The sequence below is a fragment of the Heptranchias perlo genome, chromosome 30 (assembly GCF_035084215.1).
Source record: "Heptranchias perlo isolate sHepPer1 chromosome 30, sHepPer1.hap1, whole genome shotgun sequence".
Classification (NCBI taxonomy): domain Eukaryota; kingdom Metazoa; phylum Chordata; class Chondrichthyes; order Hexanchiformes; family Hexanchidae; genus Heptranchias; species Heptranchias perlo.
In genome coordinates, this window is record NC_090354.1 from 29,101,299 (window position 1) to 29,124,279 (window position 22,981).

The following is a 22,981-nucleotide window of genomic DNA, read 5'->3' on the forward strand; positions in this document are numbered from 1 at the left end:
TTTTGCGTTGTCGTGTGTCTCAAAGGCCGCCTTGGAGTATGCTTACCCGAAGGTCGGTGGCTGAATGTCCATGACTGCTGAAGTGTTCCCCGACAGGGAGAGAACCCTCCTGTTTGGCGATTGTTGCGCGGTGTCCGTTCATCCGTTGTCGCAGCGTCTGTATGGTCTCGCCAATGTACCATGCTCTGGGGCATCCTTTCCTGCAACGTATGAGGTAGACAACGTTGGCCGAGTCACAGGAGTATGAACCGTGCACCTGGTGGGTGGTGTCCTCTCGTGTGATGGTGGTATCTGTGTCGATGATCTGGCATGTCTTGCAGAGGTTACCGTGGCAGGATTGTGTGGTGTCGTGGACGCTGTTCTCCTGAAAGCTGGGTAATTTGCTGCGAACGATGGTTTGTTTGAGGTTGGGTGGCTGTTTAAAGGCGAGTAATGGAGGTGTGGGGATGGCCATAGCGAGGTGTTCGTCATCATTGATGACATGTCGAAGGCTGCGGAGAAAATGGCGTAGTTTCTCCGCTCCGGGGAAGTACTGGACGACGAAGGGTACTCTGTTGGTTGTGTCCCGTGTTAGTCTTCTGAGGAGGTCTATGCGATTTTTCGCTGTGGCCCGTCGGAACTGTCGATCGATGAGTCGAGCATCATATCCCGTTCTCCGCAGCCTTCAACATGTCATCAATGATGACGAACACCTCGCTATGGCCATCCCCACACCTCCACTACTCGCCTATAAACAGCCACCCAACCTCAAACAAACCATCTTTCGCAGCAAATTACCCAGCTTTTAGGAGAACAGCGTCCACGACACCACACAACCCTGCCACGGTAACCTCTGCAAGACATGCCAGATCATCGACACAGATACCACCATCACACGAGAGGACACCACCCACCAGGTGCACGGTTCATACTCCTGTGACTCGGCCAACGTTGTCTACCTCATACGTTGCAGGAAAGGATGCCCCAGAGCATGGTACATTGGCGAGACCATGCAGACGCTGCGACAACGGATGAACGGACACCGCGCAACAATCGCCAAACAGGAGGGTTCTCTCCCTGTCGGGGAACACTTCAGCAGTCATGGACATTCAGCCACCGACCTTCGGGTAAGCATACTCCAAGGCGGCCTTCGAGACACACGACAACGCAAAATCGTCGAGCAGAAATTGATAGCCAAGTTCCGCACCCATGAGGACGGCCTCAACCGGGATCTTGGGTTCATGTCACACTACACGTAACCCCACCAGCGAACAAATGTTATCTGTTTTTAATATAACGGGTCATTGACTGTCTTCCTTCTCTCTTTTTTTGGGGGTTTGTATATTCGGTGGCCTTTTAGGTGACACCTTTCTGTCTGCTCACTGTGATTGCCTTGGCAACGGGCAGTAATCACCAGGCATTGTTCTGTGATTTTCAAATGCGAAGGATTCGAAAATGTCATTTCCATACCGTTCACCTGAGGAAGGAGGAAGCCTCCGAAAGCTTGTGGAATTTAAAATAAATTTGTTGGACTATAACTTGGTGTTGTAAAATTGTTTACAATTATAATGTGAGCCATGCTTGTGAATGTTGACCTGGTATTCAACCTTGAAGGGCATAATTACTGAGCCCAAACCTGCGCTCATCTGATGACTCGGTAAATAAATGCACTGCATGTTATTCTACTGAGACGTACAGGCCAGCAAGGTCCTGGGTTCGATCCCTGGTACTTGTTGAGTTAGCTGATCTCAAATGGATATCTGTAAGGTGATATATTTGACCACCTTCTCCCTGAACTAAGGAATGGGAAATGCGGTCAGGGTTTCTGTGACAGATTGCTGTCCAGTTAGCGGTTAGCTAAGATGGGACTACTGACTTTCCATATCTATGTTGTGATCCCTGCTGGAAGGGCGCATGTGGATGTCAGTGACAACAGTTCATCGATACTTGCTGTTTAGGCTCTAACAAGAGGACTAGCCAATTGGATGAGGTACTGAATAGTGACTGCCACTTATGGAAACAGACCCCAGCATATTATCACTACCTTCAAGAGAGGATGGCTAAAGGTGGAAATTGGAGGAGGGAAAAAAAATCCCTCTGTGTAAAAGTATAATGATCAAAGCCCATTTTTAACTTCAATCTATGGGTCGGTGTGACCCCTAATCATTGCAGATCTGACAGATTTTAGACTCTGCATTATGCTGAACAGACTTTCTCCAGGGTCTTATCTTTTGTAGTGTGGCCATTTTATTCTGATTCAGAAACCTTTTCACATCTGCAGATTCAGATTTATTGCACCAGATACTAGTTAATCCCCAAAATTATTATAATATTGTACACAATGTTCTTTAATCTCCTAATCTTTAGATCCTGCCATTAGTTGGCTGTTGATTGCCCTCTATCCTGTTACAGTTTAGCCCAGGTCTAAGAATTTGATTAACCAATTTAATTAGATATCCAGATTTGATCTTTAAGCATGAAAAATAGAATTGTCTGACTAAAATCTAAAATAGGGGGCTTCTGCTGCTAGGCTAAGTTGTTACAAGGTATAGGTTATGTGTGAAGTGGGCCCCTAAGAACTCTCATTGTTACAACTAGTTGCATGTTTGTCCATTAAAATAGGTTAGAGGAAAAATTTAGTTAGCCAACAAAAAGGTGAATAAAAAGGGACCATCAATAAATTCTCTGTCTTTTTCATGTGTACAAACAGTAGTATTTTGTCTACCCCCTTATTAATGCCAAAGTATATTGTAAACAATACTACTTATTGATCATATTTGTACATACTATTTTAAAAGAACTCAGTGGAACATTACTATTTTTACTCTTTGAATTTGTTAACATTTCAGAGTTATGGATGGCCCAATTTAATAGTATTGTAATGTTTCATCTCATTTAAAAATAGAGAACAGAATAAATGTTCTTAATTTAATAGCTTCCATGAAATGCTTGCTTATTTGTATTTCAGAAATGAATAGGTACATAATGACAGGTCAGCATCTAATCATCTTAAGTACAGTGCGTGAAAAGTTTAAATACTGAAAGCCACTTTAATCAGGAGCTGTGAAGTTAAAGTAAATCTAGTAAATGCTGGAAATACTCAGCAGGTCAGGCAGCATCTGTGGAGAGAGAAACAGAGTTAATGTTTCAGGTCGATGACTTCGAAACGTCATCGATCTGAAACGATAACTCTGTTTCTCTCTCCACAGATGCTGCCTGACCTGCTGAGTGTTTCCAGCATTTTCTGTTTTTATTTCAGATTTCCAGCATCCGCTTTTGTTGAAGTAAATCTGAATTGGCTTTCGAGCAGAATCTTTTTGTCTGCATTATTAGACATCAGTAAGTGTCAGGCTTGTGATTTGATAGTAAGTGAAACGCACAGCATGTGTGGAGCACCTTACTGAAGTCACTTTCTTTGCGTCCTACCAGGCAATGCAGAACTAGGCCTACGAGCCAGGTTGGCAAAGTAGAAAAATATTTTGGGAATCATGGTGATGAGGATAGGAACCAAAGGCTATGCAACAACTTCCAGAATTTGCCAGTGTGACCTCACAATAACATGGAAAGCATCCCAAGGTGCTTCACAGAGGAGAAACGGATGATGAGCATTAATAGAAGAGTTAGAAGAGGTGACTTAAAGCATGGCCAAAAATACAGCATACAGACAAGGAAGTTTTGGACGAGTGTGAGTCTGTGTCGGGTGGGGTTCAGGAGGTCGGCAAGGAGGCGTTTGGAGAAACTAAGTCGGTGTGGATAAGGATTTTAGCAGCAGTCTGGCTATGAAGTAATAACGGAGGCAGAAGTAGAAGTAAAGTCTTTGGTAATGGGATTCAGAGTTTGAAACTCAGCTCAAGGGACGAACAGCACACCAAAATTGTGCTGCCTGGTTTAGCCAGTGAAAACTGTTGTGCGGTGAAGACAAACTGGGAATTGTTTATGTATATGGATTTACTTCACATCTACACGCAGCTTTTGTATCAGCCTATTCATTTGCTGGTGTTGCAGCTTCTAACAATCCTGATGTGCTGTGAATCATTCTTAATAGAAATTTGGGCTTGCCGGAGGAACAGTGAACCAACTAATAGTAGGCTTACCTAATCTTCCAAGTTTGGGTTATGAAACTACCACAAGCAAGATTTTGAATCCATTAGATTCAAAGTCCTTGAGCAGAAGTGCAGTATCCATCATTTGCTGATAATTCCATTTGTACTTTCTTACCTGTCAAACGTTACTTCCTGTAACCCTTTTATGTTAACATTTATAGTGGAAACTTCCTATCGGGAATTCTGTGTAAACATTTTAGAAAGCTTTGTACACATTTAACCGTCGTGCTTTGTTGATGAAATCAAATCACGTTCATCCACCATTTCTTTTCTCAATAATTGAAATGTTTAATGTCCTAAATGACATTTTAAACAAAATAAAAATACATATTTCACAATTATATAACTAAATTTATTTAGTGTATTGTCTTGTGTGCTTTTTAATAACTTAAAGTTTTTAGCTTGAAGGCCTCAGCTTCTCCCTCTAGTCTAAGTTGTTATTTGAAGACAGATCCTGTGTATGAGCATGTGTAATGTGCACAATTTCTCAGTAATATTTAGTTAGCCAAATGGTAGAAGCTTTCTCTCTGTCTGTAACAAAATATATGGAAGTTGTTTTTCACAATTACTTAAAGAAAAGCTAGAGGATAAATTTCAGAGGCTTTATTCAGGTAAAATTTATTTTGAATATTTTTTAAAACAGAGAAATGAGAGGGGGTTAATAAAGATGAACAACTATGATGTTGTTCATCGACAAAGCAAAGCCAAAACAAAACAAAAATATAAACATTCTAATTACTGATATCTGTGAAAGAAAGAGAATGAGTCTCTGTCTCCGTCTTTTTATTTTTCTCTCTCTTCTAGGAGCCAAATTTATTGATTTCACAAATCTTAGAATGTTGCAGACCAGTGCTGCTAAACCTGGGGCACCCCGACCCAGTGCTGTCAGACCTAGGTCCTCCCCATCCCTTCACGACTTACAGACACGGAATTCATCAATGAGCCAAGCTTCATATTCCACTACTCAGGATCCCCCTCCACACTTCTGCCAAACCCTGGAAACCCAGGGCTATTCCCTAGTTCTACCAAAGTGCAGGACTATCCCCAGTACAGCTAAACCCATCTCCCACCCAACACTGCTAAATGCCAGATATCTAACTCCAAGTGGTCAACTTGCATATCATCTTGCTCAGCTTTAAAACTGGATATGGATTAAATACATAGGTAAAGGAAAATATATATATATCAAAACTTTTCACAGAATAATGGACAGAGTTATGGAATTTGATCCCCAATGTACGAGTAAAAATACCAGAATACCATTACATAGAAGTGGAATTTGACTTCTTCAATCCCTGTAAATTAGTTGCCCTGATCAGTGCATCTCCGACTCACCGTGAGCAAGGCTGGGAGATCTGCTCATATATTTTAATGTATATTTAAGTTACCCCTTATTTCTTCAGATTTGTCACAACTTCATTTATTTTTATTGTGGCGACAGTGCAATGTTTAGAAATGTGGACTGATTGTTCTGGAGTAGTTTAATGTGGAATTATTTGCATTTCTTGATTTAAAAATAGATTTCAACATTTATGTGGCACTTTCAGTGGTGGCTGGGCATCAGCTGGTGCAATACCAGCAGACCTCTAATCAGTCCATTGGAGTATTTATGAGCTGAAAAAAGTAAATTATTCTTCCCATTTTTAATCAGCGGATAAACTATAAGAATATTTTATGTAAATAGCTCTGTTAGAAACATCATGATTGATTAAGCTTGCCTTTAAAATAGCAGTCTTTAGCAGTGCTTGCAAACCTACTTTGGTTGCTGATCTGTTATGATTCAGTTTGTGTCATTGTATTGTGACAAATGGCTTTTCCACCTCCAGTTATAAAAACAGTGCATCTTTAATTTTAATTTTCAAGCTACCCTTAAATTTTGAGCATTGGGACAATCCTCTTAATTATATAATCCCTGTTGTAATTTATGTCACACATACACTGTACTTATTAGAATCATAGAAGTTTACAACATGGAAACAGGCACTTCGGCCCAACATGTCCATGTCGCCCAGTTTATACCACTAAGCTAGTCCCAGTTGCCTGCACTTGGCCCATATCCCTCTATACCCACCTTACCCATGTAACTGTCCAAATGCTTTTTAAAAGACAAAATTGTACCCGCCTCTACTACTGCCTCTGGCAGCTCGTTCCAGACACTCACCACCCTTTGAAAAAATTGCCCCTCTGGACCCTTTTGTATCTCTCCCCTCTCACCTTAAATCTATGCCCCCTCGTTATAGACTCCCCTACCTTTGGGAAAAGATTTTGACTATCTACCTTATCTATGCCCCTCATTATTTTATAGACTTCTATAAGATCACCCCTAAACCTCCTACTCTCCAGGGAAAAAAGTCTCAGTCTATCCAACCTCTCCCTATAAGTCAAACCATCAAGTCCCGGTAGCATCCCAGTAAATCTTTTCTGCACTCTTTCTAGTTTAATAATATCCTTTCTATAATAGCGTGACCAGAACTGTACACAGTATTCCAAGTGTGGCCTTACTAATGTCTTGTACAACTTCAACAAGACATCCCAACTCCTGTATTCAATGTTCTGACCAATGAAACCAAGCATGCCGAATGCCTTCTTCACCACCCTATCCACCTGTGACTCCACTTTCAAGGAGCTATGAACCTGTACTCCTAGATCTCTTTGTTCTATAACTCTCCCCAACGCCCTACCATTAACGGAGTAGGTCCTGGCCCGATTCGATCTACCAAAATGCATCACCTCACATTTATCTAAATTAAACTCCATCTGCCATTCATCGGCCCACTGGCCCAATTTATCAAGATCCCGTTGCAATCCTAGATAACCACCTTCGCTGTCCACAATGCCACCAATCTTGGTGTCATCTGCAAACTTACTAACCATGCCTCCTAAATTCTCATCCAAATCATTAATATAAATAACAAATAACAGCGGACTCAGCACCGATCCCTGAGGCACACCGCTGGACACAGGCCTCCAGTTTGAAAAACAACCCTCTACAACCACCCTCTGTCTTCTGTTCTGAAATAATTGACATCACTTCCTTTTCCCGTTCTATTGAAAGAATTATTATCGCTCTCAAGAACACTTTTTAAAAAATCAAGCTGGTACAAATTATAATATTTTATTTGATATTTTCGGGACATACTGTCTTGAAAGGGTTATAATCCCCCACTGTATGGAGGAACATTGATCTTAAAGAACCCTAGGGTTAACGGCTCTATTTTACTGATATTTCACTTCCCTCATACTATGGTGGTTGTTAATTCCTTCCTACAGTGTAGTCACCACTCACTATTTAAATAAAGAATGCATCTGAAAGGCGGAAAAGTACATGGAATAAAGAATGATGATGCTTATCATAATGTAATGTAACTATTTGATTTTTTAAAAATGTTCTTGATGGTAAGTCTCTCGAAACGCCGGAAGAATGGCGTAAACGGTAATAATGCCGTTTTTCAGAGGTTTCCGCGACTCTTGTTCCAAAGTTACAGGGGACGAGAGGGAGAACCTCTGTGAAAATTCACCACCATTGTATTCAGTTAAACTCCTGTTTCTCCAGGCAATATTTGAAATCATCTTCTCTGCCTCCTCCCAGTATTTGTTTTAATGAAACATGAGTTAATTACAGAGCAGTATGTTGTGTGCAGAATGCTAAGATGTGGATTTGGACCGCCGGTCTGAGTGTGTTCCTAATCTACAGTAGAGGAAAAATTGATGAACAACTCACGACAGTCTCCTAAACACCACCTGGTGGCATGTTACAGAGCAGCATTAGCAGAGACCTGGGAGCAGCCTGCCTACCTGATCTGTTAGTCAGCCAAAATATGAAATGTCACCATAAAATGTTGGTGTTTCTGGTTTATGCATTATTTTAAAAGAAAATAACTCCAAATTTTCAGACTGCTTAAATGCCAGTCTTATGATTATGTTTAATGTTGCTTTCAGTACAGACTGCGGAGGCCATTTTTGTATTCTGAATAAAAGAGAGAGCTAAAGAATCTGAATTCTTTAGTTTTGAATTCAAGGGCAAGGCCCTGGTTTCAAAAGAAACAAACAAGCTGAATTGAAGCCAAAGCTCTGAGGGGACCCACACAGTCTCATTATTACACCAGCCCCTCATCAACTCACACCCCCATTGCTATTAATTTACATTAACTGTTCTGACATTATGCCTGGACCAATTTCGTGCTTGTTTATCTGTACAGATTCATCGTTTTTATTCTATCTTCTGGATCACAGACAAAACTGAAAATCAGGGCCAGCCTTAGGTTAGTTATTGTAATAGAATTCATTCAGAATTCTTTTCTAATTGCCAAAAGGGTGAGTCATCCAGCATTGATTCGAGTGAGGCAACACAGCACAATAGTGAGATGTGAAAGGATATTTGCACTACAGACAAATACAGTTGTTAAAAGTTTAATTTTGATGATCAATAATATATTTCTTTGTATTCAAAAAGTGATTTCCTGAGAATTAATTAGTTTTCAGTGAAATATTTGAGATCTCTTTGGACTCATTCAGCAAAATCTTAGAAGCAGCTTGAGAAGAGAATATTAATATTATAAAACTATTGTTTTATTTAACAGTGGCCAGCTGGCAGCTGTGATTTGTTTCTTTACGATAGGCAGTAGACAGTAAAATCTGTAGGGAAAATTCTCTTGGAAGATTTTTTTTTACAAGCACCTACCTGGTTGTCTCAATTTCTGTAATACTGTCCTAATTGGTCTCCCACTACAAATCTTACATATTGCAACTCGACAAAAACATTGCAGCCCATGTCCTCACTCCCATATTCCCATTGGCCTCACAATTTTTGTTCTCATTTTCACATTTCTCCATGTCTTTGCTTCACCCTATCTTGGCAATCTCCTCCGGCCCAACATATCCACATAGACTTTTCACCCCGCTCCTTGTCCCCTGTTCATGTTTTCTGGAAGCTCCATCCTCTGTTCACTTCACCTTGCCATATCTCTCTCTCTCTCTCTCTCTCTCTCTCTCTCTCTGATGTGTCAAAGCTGAAAAGATAGTTCATCTTTGTATTAGTCACATATACAGCCACTGAGAATTGAGTCACACTAATCTTTCACTTATCGGATCTGGATTTGATTCCAGCACAGACAGATAGATGATCGTCCGCTGTTTCTGACAGCTGTTAAGAGGTCTTCAGTGAAATTAGTTTGGACAGTTTCATTCCAGGTCCCAGTAGATGACAACCACAGCACAAAATTGCCATTTTTCTTTAACACTTCACTTTCATTTGGATCAGCACTGACAAGTTAGCTTGTCAGGGTGTAATAGTGCTCCTGTGGCCGCCAACGAGATACCTGATGAGTTGTAGTATTTTCCATTTGATGATTGAAATTGAGCCAAAAGTTCACCACAATCATGTCAATCTTTACACAGTTGAAAAATTGGCTCTTGAAACTTGTATTTAGCTAATCAATGGCCAATTTTAACATTGTGAATTCTAACTCCAAGAATGTGTGGTGGAACTTTGGAAGCACAGAAAAACATAAGTAAAATGATGAAACTTGAAGCAGAATTTCATGGGGAATTTAAAAACTAAGACAAAGATATGTTGGTTATAAATACTTTTATAGTTTCAGGCCCAACACAGTGGCAAATCCTATGAATACCTGAAATTAGTTTGTTTAGTGTCCTGCAGCTTTTTGTTAAGACCTGAATTTTTCCAAGAATAAAGTTCCAGCAGACCAAACTGGTGGCATTTACTTTAGACTTTGCTGGCCTTTTAGGTGGTTTTACAGTCAACTGGGGAGGCAACTAAAAAGATATGAAACTACTCATTGAACTTCTCTTTCCAGGTGGTAGCCTACCATTACTGCCAAGCAGACAATGCCTACACCTGCTTAGTTCCAGAGTTTGTACACAATGTGGCAGCTCTCCTCTGCCGATCACCCCAACTTGTTGCCTATAGGGAGCAGCTGCTTCGAGAACCACATTTACAGAGTATGCTCAGCTTACGCTCCTGTGTTCAAGATCCCATGGCGTCGTTTAGAAGAGGAGTCCTGGAACCGCTTGACAACCTGCGCAAAGGTAGGTCAAATTTTGTCGATCAAGAGTTAAGTTCAAGGAATTAGATGTTAGGTGGTTCTTTGGCACAGTGCATTGGAATACTATAGAATGGTGGGACATAGGTTCATTCTGGAATTTCTGATCTCAGCCATGTTTGTGAAAGGAGCTATTTTACCAGATGTCTCCCTGCAAAGGGATGAGAAAATCAGACAGGACTCTTCACTGGGATTCTTTCCTGTGCTTTCTGGGTGGCTGAGAGCAAGCTGCCTGGCCTGCTTTGCCCCTCGATCATAGCAGGCATGTGGTCCAGAAGGAAATAGTAAAGGAGAAAAATAGGTATAAAGAGAATAACATATAGTGCTGAGGGATTTGTACATACAGGGTGGTATAGTGATTAGAATACTAAACTTTCTCTGGGACCCGAGTCTGAATCCAGCCCCGTTGGGCTCAAGGTTTCCTCGTTCTGCTTGTTGTAAAGGACTAATCTGAAATGTGCTATGACTGCCTCAATCTAGTATTTAGAATTTAGAACTGTTTGTAATTTGGTACCAGAGCACAATCTCACTCAAATAATGTTAGGATGACTGGTGTGAGTAATGGAAGTGTCACTATCGTAGTCTGGTATAATATTCTAAGGTTGCACATTTAGGCTTACTGTTGGGACCAGTAGATATAACTTTGGCCTGAATCTAACCCATGCCCTACCTCAGTTAAAAAATTTGTAATGTTAACGCCAGCTGCAAAAATGGAAAATTTTCTATCCCTTTGTACTGATATCGCCAACTTTGACAGCGCAATTCATCCATTAAAAAAAACTTTAACAACCTCAACAAGATGATTTCTACTTAATCTCTATCGTCTTTAGTACATTTCCCCATCTTCAATAATTATAGCACTGTGATCACTTTCTACCATTAAATGTCATTATAAGCTCTATAAATATGGCCATGATATCTAGTGGCAAAACATTTTTCAAACCTTTGAGTTTTCTGGCAGAAATACCTGATAGTAGCCAGCTCACTTTTTCAAATGGCAAGATGATCTGTTTGAGACTTGCTCAACTCATTAAGATTTTATATCAGCAGGTTGAATAGTATCAGACAGCTACAAAAGTGATAATTTTATCTGTTTCTCTTAATCTGAAAAGGTCTACTGCCTACTCTTTAAAGGATCCCTGTCAGAAAGATAAACAGTAATATGATGGGAAACAACAATGATGTAATGACAAAACATGATCCCCAGTATAACCGGTGAATTTTTTTGCCTTGCACACAAAGATGGGTAGAAAAGCTGATGTAGCAAATGTAGGAATCCTCAAAGCTCGCCATCTGTGTTCTACAAAGTATGCAGCTGCCTAGTGATGTCGCCCTGTTTGTCAAACTGCAATAAAAAAAAATTTTGTCTCCTGGACTTTGTACAATCCAAAGCCATGCAACCCAGTGGACTGGATCAGAATGGCACTGCTTCATGCCAGATTCCATCCCCTGCAATATTTCTGAGGTTTTGCCAGTCTGCAAGACCTCTGCAAAATGATGACTAGCAGCAACAACTAATTGCATTTATATAGCACCTTTTAAAGTAAGAAGCATCTTAAGGCGTTTCAGAGATAGGTGCAAGGAAAACTGACTGGATGCCAAGCCAGGAAGGGAGGGAGAGAGCCAGGAAGCACCATGAGAGCTGCTAATATTTAAGCCAGACCTTTGTGCTGTGCACCTGAATATTCTGTAACCCCAAAAGTCCAAATGGAATTCCAATGATGATGCACTACCGGCTGCTTTTTTTTGACAGTTCACTCCTCCTTAAGACGGTGTTAGCACCTGGAAATGTGCCCCTCCCTGAATAGACATTTAAATGGAAAGTTAGTCACCCCTTGCTGAACCAAGGTGGTTGATGCATCGCACCATGGTTGGCACCACATCACAAATCCTCCCAGAGAATAGCTATGTAAATCTAGATATGTTTTTATTCTATTCTATCTGTAAGGAAAGTTTCCCCACAATAACAAGGTATGCTGTGGGAATTAGTGTATTTTCAAGCACTAAGTCCCAGAATGGGAGCACATTTAATACGGTCCCTTTAAATTGTATTGTAGGCAGATTTAGAACCTGAGCCAGTTGACTTGTTCATAAATCATGCGGTAATTCTGTGGCACCATATTGATACTGAATTTCAAGAGGATGCCCAATAATTGTCAACTGTTTCAGTCCAGAACTCCTGGTCTCAAGTAATCTATTAGCCTCAGCCTCTGAGTCACCAGATTTGGATTGCAATCACTATTACAGGCAGATTTCAGCCTAAAAATGACATGCATAGCATGATAATTCAGTGAACTGTCGCTTTCTCTGTCTATTCAACACCTTCCCCCAGTAGGGTATATTTTGAAAACCCAGTGGTTCAGTACATTTCTGGAATTGTACAGGAAGTCATCATAATGAATGTTTTGCGCCAAAAAGATGTGTATTTTGAGTCTCAAAACCGTTTTGTACATGAAAGGACGAAGTTACTGTTGGTAGTTATGGATTTAATTTTTCTTTCAGAACGAAAGATTGCAGATGAAGATTACATCCTCTTAATTGATGGATTAAATGAAGCAGAGTTCCACAAACCAGATTATGGGGACACGATCGTGTCATTTCTCACTAAAATGATTGGAAAATTCCCAACGTGGCTGAAGTTGATAGTGACAGTTCGAACAACTCTTCAGGTATGATTACTTGACGAGAGGTGGCCAAACTTGTGCAAGATTTTTATTGGTTATCAAGATAGGTTTTGATTTTCTGAAGTGCTAAATGTGGCTTGTAAGTTTAGACCTTGCTACCTGTTTCAATTATAGTTAAATATATGGATGTAGTTTTCAAATTGACTACCTAAAACTTGGGTGTGATCTATATACTGGGTATGTGTTACTGGTTTGATCAAAGCCTTTTATTCTTCTGTAGAACTTCATCCTGCACATACTGCCATAGTGAACTGGCACTGGAGCACATTCTGATGGGAAAATCACATAAAGGACAAACTTCCTATAAAATGTTTTGTGATGTCAGAATTGCCCCCATGTGACCAGCCGTACTCCTGCATGGTATATAAGGCTCCATGCCACCCTAGTCTATCAATCTGTTTTCCCACCACTAGAAAACCGTTCGCTTGTAAGCGAGTATAACACCTGTTTAAATCCTGAAAAGTCTGCAGTAGCACAAATCAAGTTTTACATGTGGCATGTGGTGTTGGTAAGATAAGAATGTATGTTGGATGCCAGGAAATTTTGACCTGTGTAGGGTGCAAATTGCTCAAGTGCCCCATCCACCAATCAAAAAAAAATCCTTTCTTCGCTGTCTCTCAGCATATCCTTGACAAAACTTTCCAAGTCCTTTCAGCAGTCATGTTGGTTCCTAGCCCACCCCACGATTATGCCCCTATATATTAAATTTGTAACACGACAAATACCTGGTAATTTGTGGGCTGACACCAGAAAATGACCATTTTTATTGAGTTCAATTTTACGATTTTCCATGGTGGCTTTTGATGTCATGATATCTGGGTTACCAGTCCAGTACCATACTCACTAGGCTATCAGCTCTGCAGTAGGGGCATTGCAATTTGTTGCAGAGACCCCGGTTAAAGAGGGTAAAATCGGCCATATTCCCGCTGGAAGTATACAAGTGTGGACATCTGGTGCAGACAGGATAACACTCAGCTGTGATGCTCTGTGTAGCCTGCCAAACCTTAGTGTCCAGTCTCTCACCTAAAGAATGGCTACTTGGGTAAAATAAGCCAGGGTGACTGGTAGCTGTGGAACTGTACACCAGCAAGGAGTCAACATCTTCAAAAGAAGAAGGGGAAGGGAGAAAATTAGCAGAACAAAGCAGACAAAAAAGCATCAAACCTCTTTTGGAATATTGGAATACAGGCCATTGATGCATTAGAAGAGTTCAGAGTAGCATGACAAGGATGATAACATCCATTTAGCTATAGAGGAGTTCACAGTTCAGGCTGAGAAATTATAAGCAGGCTAGTTTGTTTTGTCATCTCAGCTGGAAAGTCCTGCGAGCAGCCCAGATTGTCCTTTCCGTGCCTTCCAGATTAAGGATCCTGGGCAGTGTAAGCAGCCTGTGAAAAGAATGAGAAGTGAGGAGGGGAAAATATTAAATAAAGAAATAATGGTAGTAATTTCTCCTTTCACAGCCAATTCTGTTGCACCCTTGTTGATTGTCTATACGTCCTATCAAACAGTTTGGGAATGATATCACAGCAGCTGTATATCACCACATTAGGCTTTTTGTTTGTTGGTGAGATCTGGTCTTTTAAGCGTACTGGAGCAGTAGACAGCTTGGCACAGAAATGTCATATAGGCAGTGGACGATGATTTGCTCAGCAGTGTACAGCAATATTTTCCCAGTAGCCGATTATAAAATGGTAAATTGTGAATTGCATCTTCTCCAGTGGAAGATGTACGTACATGATGTGTGTTGCTGACTTCTTGCACATTTGAATTTGTCTAAAATATTTGATCTCTGATTTGGGATCACTACCGAGTTAGAAATCTTCATTGTATCCTTGGACTCCTAGTGGGAAATGAGTTGTCTTACTGACCTTTTTTACATTGTCCATTGATATTTCTGTCATGGTTTCAGACAATTTAACTATAGTAGCTGTAAATCTTCAAGCATTTTACAACTGCTGTGCTATCATTCCCATCAAACTTTAGTTATTCTTTTCAAAAAAAATTGTTTTTACAGGAAGTGGCCAAACTTCTTCCATTCCACAAGATATATCTGGACAAACTGGATGTGAATGAGGCAATAGACCAGGACCTACAAGCCTATATCCTCCACCGAATCCACAGCAGCCCTGAAATCCAGAATAACATCTCCCTCAATGGCAAAATGGACAACACGACCTTTGGCAAACTCAGTTCTCATCTCAAGGCTTTGAGCCAAGGGTCATACCTCTACTTAAAACTGACTTTCGACTTGATTGAGAAAGGATACTTGGTGCTTAAGAGTTCAAGTTATAAAGTAGTACCTGTTTCCCTCGCTGAGGTCTACCTCTTGCAGTGCAACATGAAGTTCCCTACACAGTCCTCGTTCGAACGTGTACTACCGTTGCTGAATGTGGCCGTGGCGTCCTTGCACCCAATGACAGATGAACAGATTTATCAGGCAATCAATGCAGGGAATATTGACGGTAGCCTTGAATGGGAGGACTTTCAACAGCGGATGGACAATCTTTCCATGTTTCTAATAAAACGACGGGACATGACACGGATGTTTGTTCACCCATCCTTTCGAGAATGGCTGATATGGAGAGAGGACGGAGAGAAGACAAAGTTCCTGTGTGACCCCAGGTGAGAAACTGTGATAGACCTTTCAATTATGGGAAACTTGGGCAGAGGAGTGTTGTTAACATTTTCTGTCTGTTATTTCCTTCATCAATAGAACATTATTTAGAAATATAACATATTTTACCCACACAGTTTATTAGTTTGTATCTACAGTACTATAAAGAAAAAACTGGAAACTTGGTCACACTTGTAGCAATGTTATGTTCTGACTGCCTGGCAAGAAAAAACATTTCAAACTTTGAAACATTATAAACATCAAGAATGAGATACAGTCATTTAGCCATCATAACTCATCTGAGTACATTAGCTTTTAATACAGTTTTTTTTGGATAATCCTGTTTTAAAAGGTGTAGATTTAATTTTCTAGCCCCATAGTATTTGAACCGTTTTGACAATGTAAGACTTAAATAGTCTGCACTAGATTCCACTTCAGTTGTGACAATGAAGAGCTCATTTTATCTGTTTTTCTAAATCCCAGGCTAATATATGCACTTGTTTAAAATACTGTCTAATTCTGGCATTTGAATTTATTGAAATACATTTTATGCTCTGATCTTCTTCCACAATCTGTTTATTTTAGATATGGTACAGTAATGATAATTTGCATTCCATGGGATAATGGAGATGATTTATTGGTTTCCATAGTGTTTTTTTTATTGGCAAATGTTCCTGCCTGAGGCTACAAGCTAAATTCAGAATGAAATTGCATTTAATGTTTGCAGGATGGGCGTTATTTGATATGTATTTCAGATTATCACTATGAATTCAATGTGCATAGCTTAATATAATTAAGATAATTGGAAAGATACTGTTTAAACGTTAGTTTGTGCCCAAGGAGAATTTTACTATTTTCAACATGGATTACACTGACAATATACACAAAAAATAAAAGCCATGTCAAGTGAATAATTTTTTAACTAATTGGAAATTGCAAGTTTTCTTATCTCTAAACCCCATGTTCAGCCTGGCAGTAGGTAATAGAAAATACAAATTAACAGTCACTTTCAGTCTGCCAGCTCAGAAGGTGACAGCAACTACTTCAGTGCAAAGTTGTTTTCATTAGTGACAGTTTCAGTAGCATTCCCTCATTTCCACAAGCTTATTGTGCTTTTAATGAAAGTGTTCCACTTGGCTACCCCTTTCACTCCTAACGTTCTAATTTTTACTTGTGTACCCTGATTTTTGAAGCCTTGATCATAGTAAACAATTTGCCTGACTAACTTTGTCATTGTTGATTAAAGTCATCCATTATCACAATATTAATTTCTGTACTTTATCTCTTTATACAGGATGCTATCATCCTTATCCTGCTAGGAAATCCTGCTTGTTAACTCGAGGCTATTATGTTTATGTTTCCCCCTAAGATATCAAATCAGTTTCCTTAACTTCCAAATTATCCTGAACATAGGCTACCCTTCCTCCTTGCTATTTCTATCCTTCCAGAATTCACTTTTATCTTCTGGGATGAGCCATGCTCCTGAAATGCCGACACCATGCTTCTGAAGTTTCGATAAAATAATTTTCCCTAGTAGCAGGTTGCCTAGGAGAAAGATTAGATACTGTTCTTGATGCTTATGTATTTCTCATCTGGCTTTTAGGCACACTGCAACCCTCTTGTTTGAACATTAACTTCAGGAACTTCAGAATTTAGGTCTATCCTCATTTTCAAATCCGTTTTAATTGCACACCTGACCCCCCAAATTTTCCACCCCTCTCATTTTTTCGCATTTCCTCAGGCTTCCCACTTCCTTAGCTATTTACACATCCTTGGTCTCTTTAATGTCTTGATGTTTCTGTCAGTTACTTGACTCAGGTGATCTGTTAATATACTGGTCTGCCTGGTATTTTTCAATTTTAGAGAAGGTTCTATACCCAAAATGTTAATTTGTCTCTTTTATTCGTTCATGGGATCTGGGCATCACTGGCAAGGCCAGCATCTATTGCCCATCCCTAATTGCCCTTGAGAAGGTGGTGGTGAGCCGCCACCTTGAACCACTGCAGTCTGTGTGGGGAAGGTTCTCCCACAGTGCTGTTAGATAGGGAGTTCCAGGATTTTAACGCAGTGATGATGAAGGAACGGCGATATATTTCTAAGTCGGGATGGTGTGTGACTTGGAGGGGAACCTGTAGGTGATGGTGTTCCCATGTGCCTGCTGTCCTTGTCCATTTAGGTGGTAGAGGTTGCGGGTTTGGGAGAGGCTGTTGAAGAAGCCTTGGCGAGCTGCTGCAATGCATCCTGTAGATGGTGCGCCGGTGGTGAAGGGAGTGAATGATTAGGGTGGTGGATGGGGTGCCAATCAAGCGGGCTGCTTTGTCCTGGATGGTGTCGAGCTTCTTTAGTGTTGTTGGAGCTGCACTCATCCAAGCAAGTGGAGAGTATTCCATCACACTCCTGACTTGTGCCTTGTAGATGGTGGAAAGGCTTTGGGGATTCAGGAGGTGAGTCACTCGCCGCAGAATACCCAGCCTCTGACCTGCTCGTGTAGCCACAGTATTTATGTAGCCGGTCCAGTTAAGTTTCTGGTCACTGTTGATGGTGGAGGATTCGGCAACGGTAATGCCATTGAATGTCAAGGGGAGGTGGTTAAACTCTCTCTTGTTGGAGATGGTCATTGCCTGGCACTTGTCTGGCGCGAATGTTACTTGTCACTTATGAGCCCAAGCCTGGATGTTGTCCAGGTCTTGCTGCATGCGGGCACGGACTGCTTCATTATCTGAGGGGTTGCGAATGGAACTGAACACTGTACAATCATCAGCGAACATCGCCATTTCTGACCTTATGCAGGGAAGGTCATTGATGGAGCAGCTGAATGATGGTTGGGCCTAGGACACTGCCCTGAGGAACTCCTGCAACAATGTCCTGGGGCTGAAATGATTGGCCTCCAACAACCACTACCATCTTCCTTTGTGCTAGGTATGACTCCACATGGAGATGTTATCTCCACAGATGCTGACTGACCTGCTGTGTGTTTCCAGCATTTTCTGTTTTTGTTTCAGATTTCCAGCCCCTGCAGTGCTTCGCTTTTTATTTTCTAAAATGTTGTACACTCTGTACCATCCTACAAGCTGCGTTTATATCTGTTAACGTCTTGTCCCTTCTTTCCTCCATATATAGTTTCAATGAAACTCAGTTACTTCTGTAATAATAGCTAGTTTCTCTGATTCTGCCCTGTTTGGATGCAGTTTATCTCTGCTCTACCAATTTGGTTTATCCCGAGAATAGTTGCAGTTATTTATGGACTAGCACCAACTGGCTGGTTTCTCATTTACTCGTGTAATTCTAGTTGTGAACTCATTTTTACCAGAGGCTAGTCAATCTCCATCATAGACACCAAGGTTAATGTCAGTTATAGCGGGCATCTTTGCCTCACCTCGTTATTTGTTAAGCCACCCTGTGAATTTGCTGCCTGTGCACATTGCACTGTGTGAAATGCTGTCGGTCTCTTCATGTGTAGTAAGCTCTCATTATTTTAAACATAGCCTTTTGGCAGACTAAGCCAAAAATTGGCTTAAAATCAATAAAATTGATGAATGGGGTAAGATTGTACACTCCTCACTGAGTCTGTGTGTGAATAATTGATCTATTGTACTGCATCTTCTTCTGAACTCTGGTTGCACTTCTCCCAAAATGCCTCCTACCTTGGCCACTAATGCACAAGACGAATACTTCAGTAGCTTGGCTGATCAAGCTGAATCTCATATAATTATCACAGCTCATTGTATCCTCTTTGTAAATTGGTACAATTATCATTTTTCTCCATTTGTTATGATACTTTTACTTATTCCAAATTTCACAGCAGGATTTGCATTTCACTTCCACTATCTTCCCCCCAATTCCTTGCAACATTTTGGCCATGTTGTATATCATCTCTTTTTACAGCTGCTGTATATTATAACTTTTCATATTTGCTGGTGGTAGGCTATTCAAATTATTTGTATCTATGTGGTACTGTTGCATGCAGAATTTTTTTTTTCGTTCCTCCTCTTTGCTACTTTCTGGGTTTACCCCATCTACCTCTTTGTACACCATTTAATACTTTATGGCCGGAATTGGCTGCAGCGGCGATATTAGCGCCAAACGCCATAAGTTAAACCATTCTCCTCCCTGATCCTTCAGTGGCGAATTTACGGCACGATTTTCTGGAAAACTGACTAGAATAAGCGCAGCAGGCATCGCAGTGAATCAGAGCTGATCGGCCGCTGTCCAATACTGACCCAGATGTCGGGGATTGTGTCCACTTTTGTGAACAGTCATTTAGGGAAACTGGCATTTAGGAATATCTAAGAAGATTTTCCTCTAGCCACACACAGACCAAATCTATATATTTTTAGAAGGAAACAGTAATATAAATGCAGAAATTGCGATCATTCTCACCCGTAAATGTTTTACGTGGCACCAAGAGGACCTTCGGGTTATAACTTATTTTAATGGTTAAGATAATGCAATGGGCAACTATTTGTAATACGACATGATATTCTGATGCCATAATCTCCAATTGCTTAATGAGGCTTATATTTTAACTAGAAAATGCTCAACCATTCGACAGCGAGAGCAGTCTCTGTGAAACGTCGCCAGTTGCTTGTGGCTGCTAACATTCGTACTAGTGATCAAAGCTTATTTTAATTCTCTGTATATTGCCGGCGTCTAATCACAATTCCTAAAGTGCCAAAAACTGGACAAATCCAAAAAGTGAATGCAGCTAACTTGAGTTTCTAATTGTCTCTGATGTGTTATTTTACCGAGGGTGTATTTTCTTCATGTTCTCCAGATGTTTAATTTAACTCTTGTCTATGTTATTGCTTATCGATTTTAAATACATGTGAGATTGTTGATTATAAAATTTATAGTTACAAACAGAGATTTACATTTATTTAGCGTCTTATGGAGTCTCTCAGAAACGTCTCATAGTGCTTTGAATTTGATTTATGAGACTGGGTTTGGTGTTTCTCTCCGATTGATCTTGTGCGCACTAGGTGTGGATAATGGGGCATCAGAAGTAACCATCTTGAAAAAACCCATGAATCAGACTGTTGCCAGGTCTCCAGAGCTATCATTTTTCAGCCTAGGTGGCTGCAGCATGAACACTGGCTTAAATGCAGCAAATTCACAATCTCCATTGATTTTAATTGGGGTTGGGGTGGCGCTATGATAATTAGCTGTTCAGCTTTTTCAGCGAGGGCCTGGAGCAGCTCAAAAGCTCCAGCAATTTATGGTATGGCATAAGTCACTCATGCCATAATTTCCTGCAATTTCTACACCACAATAATGATGTAAAGATGCGCCATTACTATAGTGCAAGTTTTCAGCAAATTCAGGCCCTATATATCTGTGATGCTCCTTCTTCCACAAGTGTAGAGCTTAAATTTCTCTCATTTTACTTCCCAACTCGTAAGAAAATCAAGCTCGCTCCATCCAAAGTTCATCTTCCATCCTCCATAAACTTGAGCTCATCCAGTCCTGTTCTCCCATCACCCCTGTGCTTGCTGGCCAACATTGGCTCCCAGTCTGGCAACGCCTCGATTTTTAAAATTATCATCCTTGTTTTCAAATTCCTCAATGGCCTCGCCCCTCCCTATCTCTGTAACCTCATCCAGCCCTATAACTCTCCGAGATCTCTGCGCTACTCCAATTCTGGCCTCCCTGATTTTAATCACTCCACAATTGGCAGCCATGCTTTCAGCTGCCTAGGCCCTAAGCTCTGGAATTCCCTCCCTAAACCTCTCCGCCTTTCTACCTCTCTCTCCTCCTTTAAGCCACCCCTTAAAACCTACCTCTTCGACCAAGCTTTTGTTCAACTGTCCTAATATTTCCTTATGTGGCTCGGTGTCAAATTTTGTTTGATAATGCTCCTGTGAAGTGTCTTGGAACATTTTACTACATTAAAAGCGCTATATAAATGCAAGTTGTTGTTGTTGTTTTATGGACTTTAGTCCCAGACTACCTGTTGATCCTTTACTTCAGGGAACACTAATTTTCTTCCCAAGCTCCCCTGGAATAATAAATCAAGCAATGCTATCAATATCCTTCTATCTGTGCATTTTTTCTCAAGGTGCCAATTGACCCTGAATCCATTCCCTTCTACGAACATACAAAAAGACAAATGGGATAGATCCATTAAGCCTGTCCCAAACATTCAGATGCATCTAAGCATTATGACCCCCAGTATACCCTTCCTACCAGCAACCATGTAATCTTCTGGGAGAGGCAAAAAAACTTTTTTAAAAACTCTAGGCCAATTCATAGGAGCAGGAGTAGGCCATTCAGCCCCACAATCCCGATCCACCATTCAGCTAGATCATGGCTGATCTGCACCTCAAATCCAATTACGCGCCTTTGATCCGCATCTCTTGATACCCACACCTAATAAAAATCTGGCAATCACGGTCTTGAAAGCTCTAGTTGTCCCAGCATCCACAACCTTTTGGGGATGGGAGTTCCAGATTTCCACCAATCTTTGTGTGAAAAATTGCTTCCTGATTTCACTTCTAAACATCCTAGCTCTAATTGTAAGTTTGTGCCCCTTGTTCTGGATTCCCCATCAGAGGAAATAGTTTCTTTATATCTACTCTATCAAATCCTTTTTTCATTTTAAACACCTCAATTAGATTACTCCTCAACTTTCTCAAACTCAAAGGAATGAAAGCCAAGTTTATGAAAGCTGTCCTCATAATTTAACCCTTTAAGTCCTGGAATCATTCTGACGAAATCTTTCCTGAGGTGCGGTGCCCAAAACTGTGAATGCAGTATTCCAGATGGGCTCTGTACAACTGAAGTGTGACCCTTTGTGCTCCAGCCCCTTCACTTAAAGACCAACAATCCATTAGCCTTTTTAATTGCTTTGGAAATTCCTCTCAGATCTCCTAAAAAAAAAAGAAAGACTTGCATTTCTATAGCGCCTTTAACGACCTTGAGATGTCCCAAAGCACTTTACAGTCAATGAAATACTTTAGAAGTGTATTCACTGTTGTAATGTAGGAAACGTGGCAGCCAATTTGCACACAACAAGGTCCCACAAATAGCAATGTGATAATGACCAGATAATCTGTTCTCTATGGTGTTTGTTGAGGGATAAATATTGGCCAGGACACTGGGGGAGAACTCACCTCTTCGAAACAGTGCCATGGGATCTTTTACGTCCACCTGAGAGGGCAGATGGGGCCTCGGTTTAATATCTCACCTGAAAGACAGCACTTCTGACAGTGCAGCACTCCCTCTGTACTGCACTGGAGTGTCAGCCTGGACTTTGTGCTCAAGTTCCTGGAGTTGGGCTTGAACCCACAACCTACTGACTCAGAGGCGAGCGTGTTCTACCACTGAGCTTTGACCAACACTAAGGCGATCAACATGAATTTGGGAGATCATGAGGTGCATACCCAACATTTCACCAACCTTTTGTAAGCATTGATATTAGTCTCAGCAAGGAACTCATCCAGCTCCTTTTTGAACTGTTCCAGCAAATCCGCACTCCCCACATGAACCGGTAACTTGTTCCAAATGTTGATAACCCTCTGCATAATGAAAAATCTCCTG

General features: G+C 40.8%; 1 protein-coding gene across 2 annotated transcripts in view; it reads left to right on the plus strand.

Annotated features, from left to right (window-relative positions):
* The window catches only part of tanc2a (tetratricopeptide repeat, ankyrin repeat and coiled-coil containing 2a), an 826,495-nt gene that overhangs the window by 685,424 nt on the left and 118,090 nt on the right, over positions 1–22,981 (plus strand). For both annotated transcript variants that reach the window (XM_067969114.1, XM_067969115.1), the window contains 3 exons: positions 9,899–10,130; positions 12,647–12,813; positions 14,846–15,453. In XM_067969114.1, coding sequence (XP_067825215.1) covers positions 9,899–10,130; positions 12,647–12,813; positions 14,846–15,453 — 1,007 coding nt within the window. The remainder of the gene's footprint in view (positions 1–9,898; positions 10,131–12,646; positions 12,814–14,845; positions 15,454–22,981) is intronic.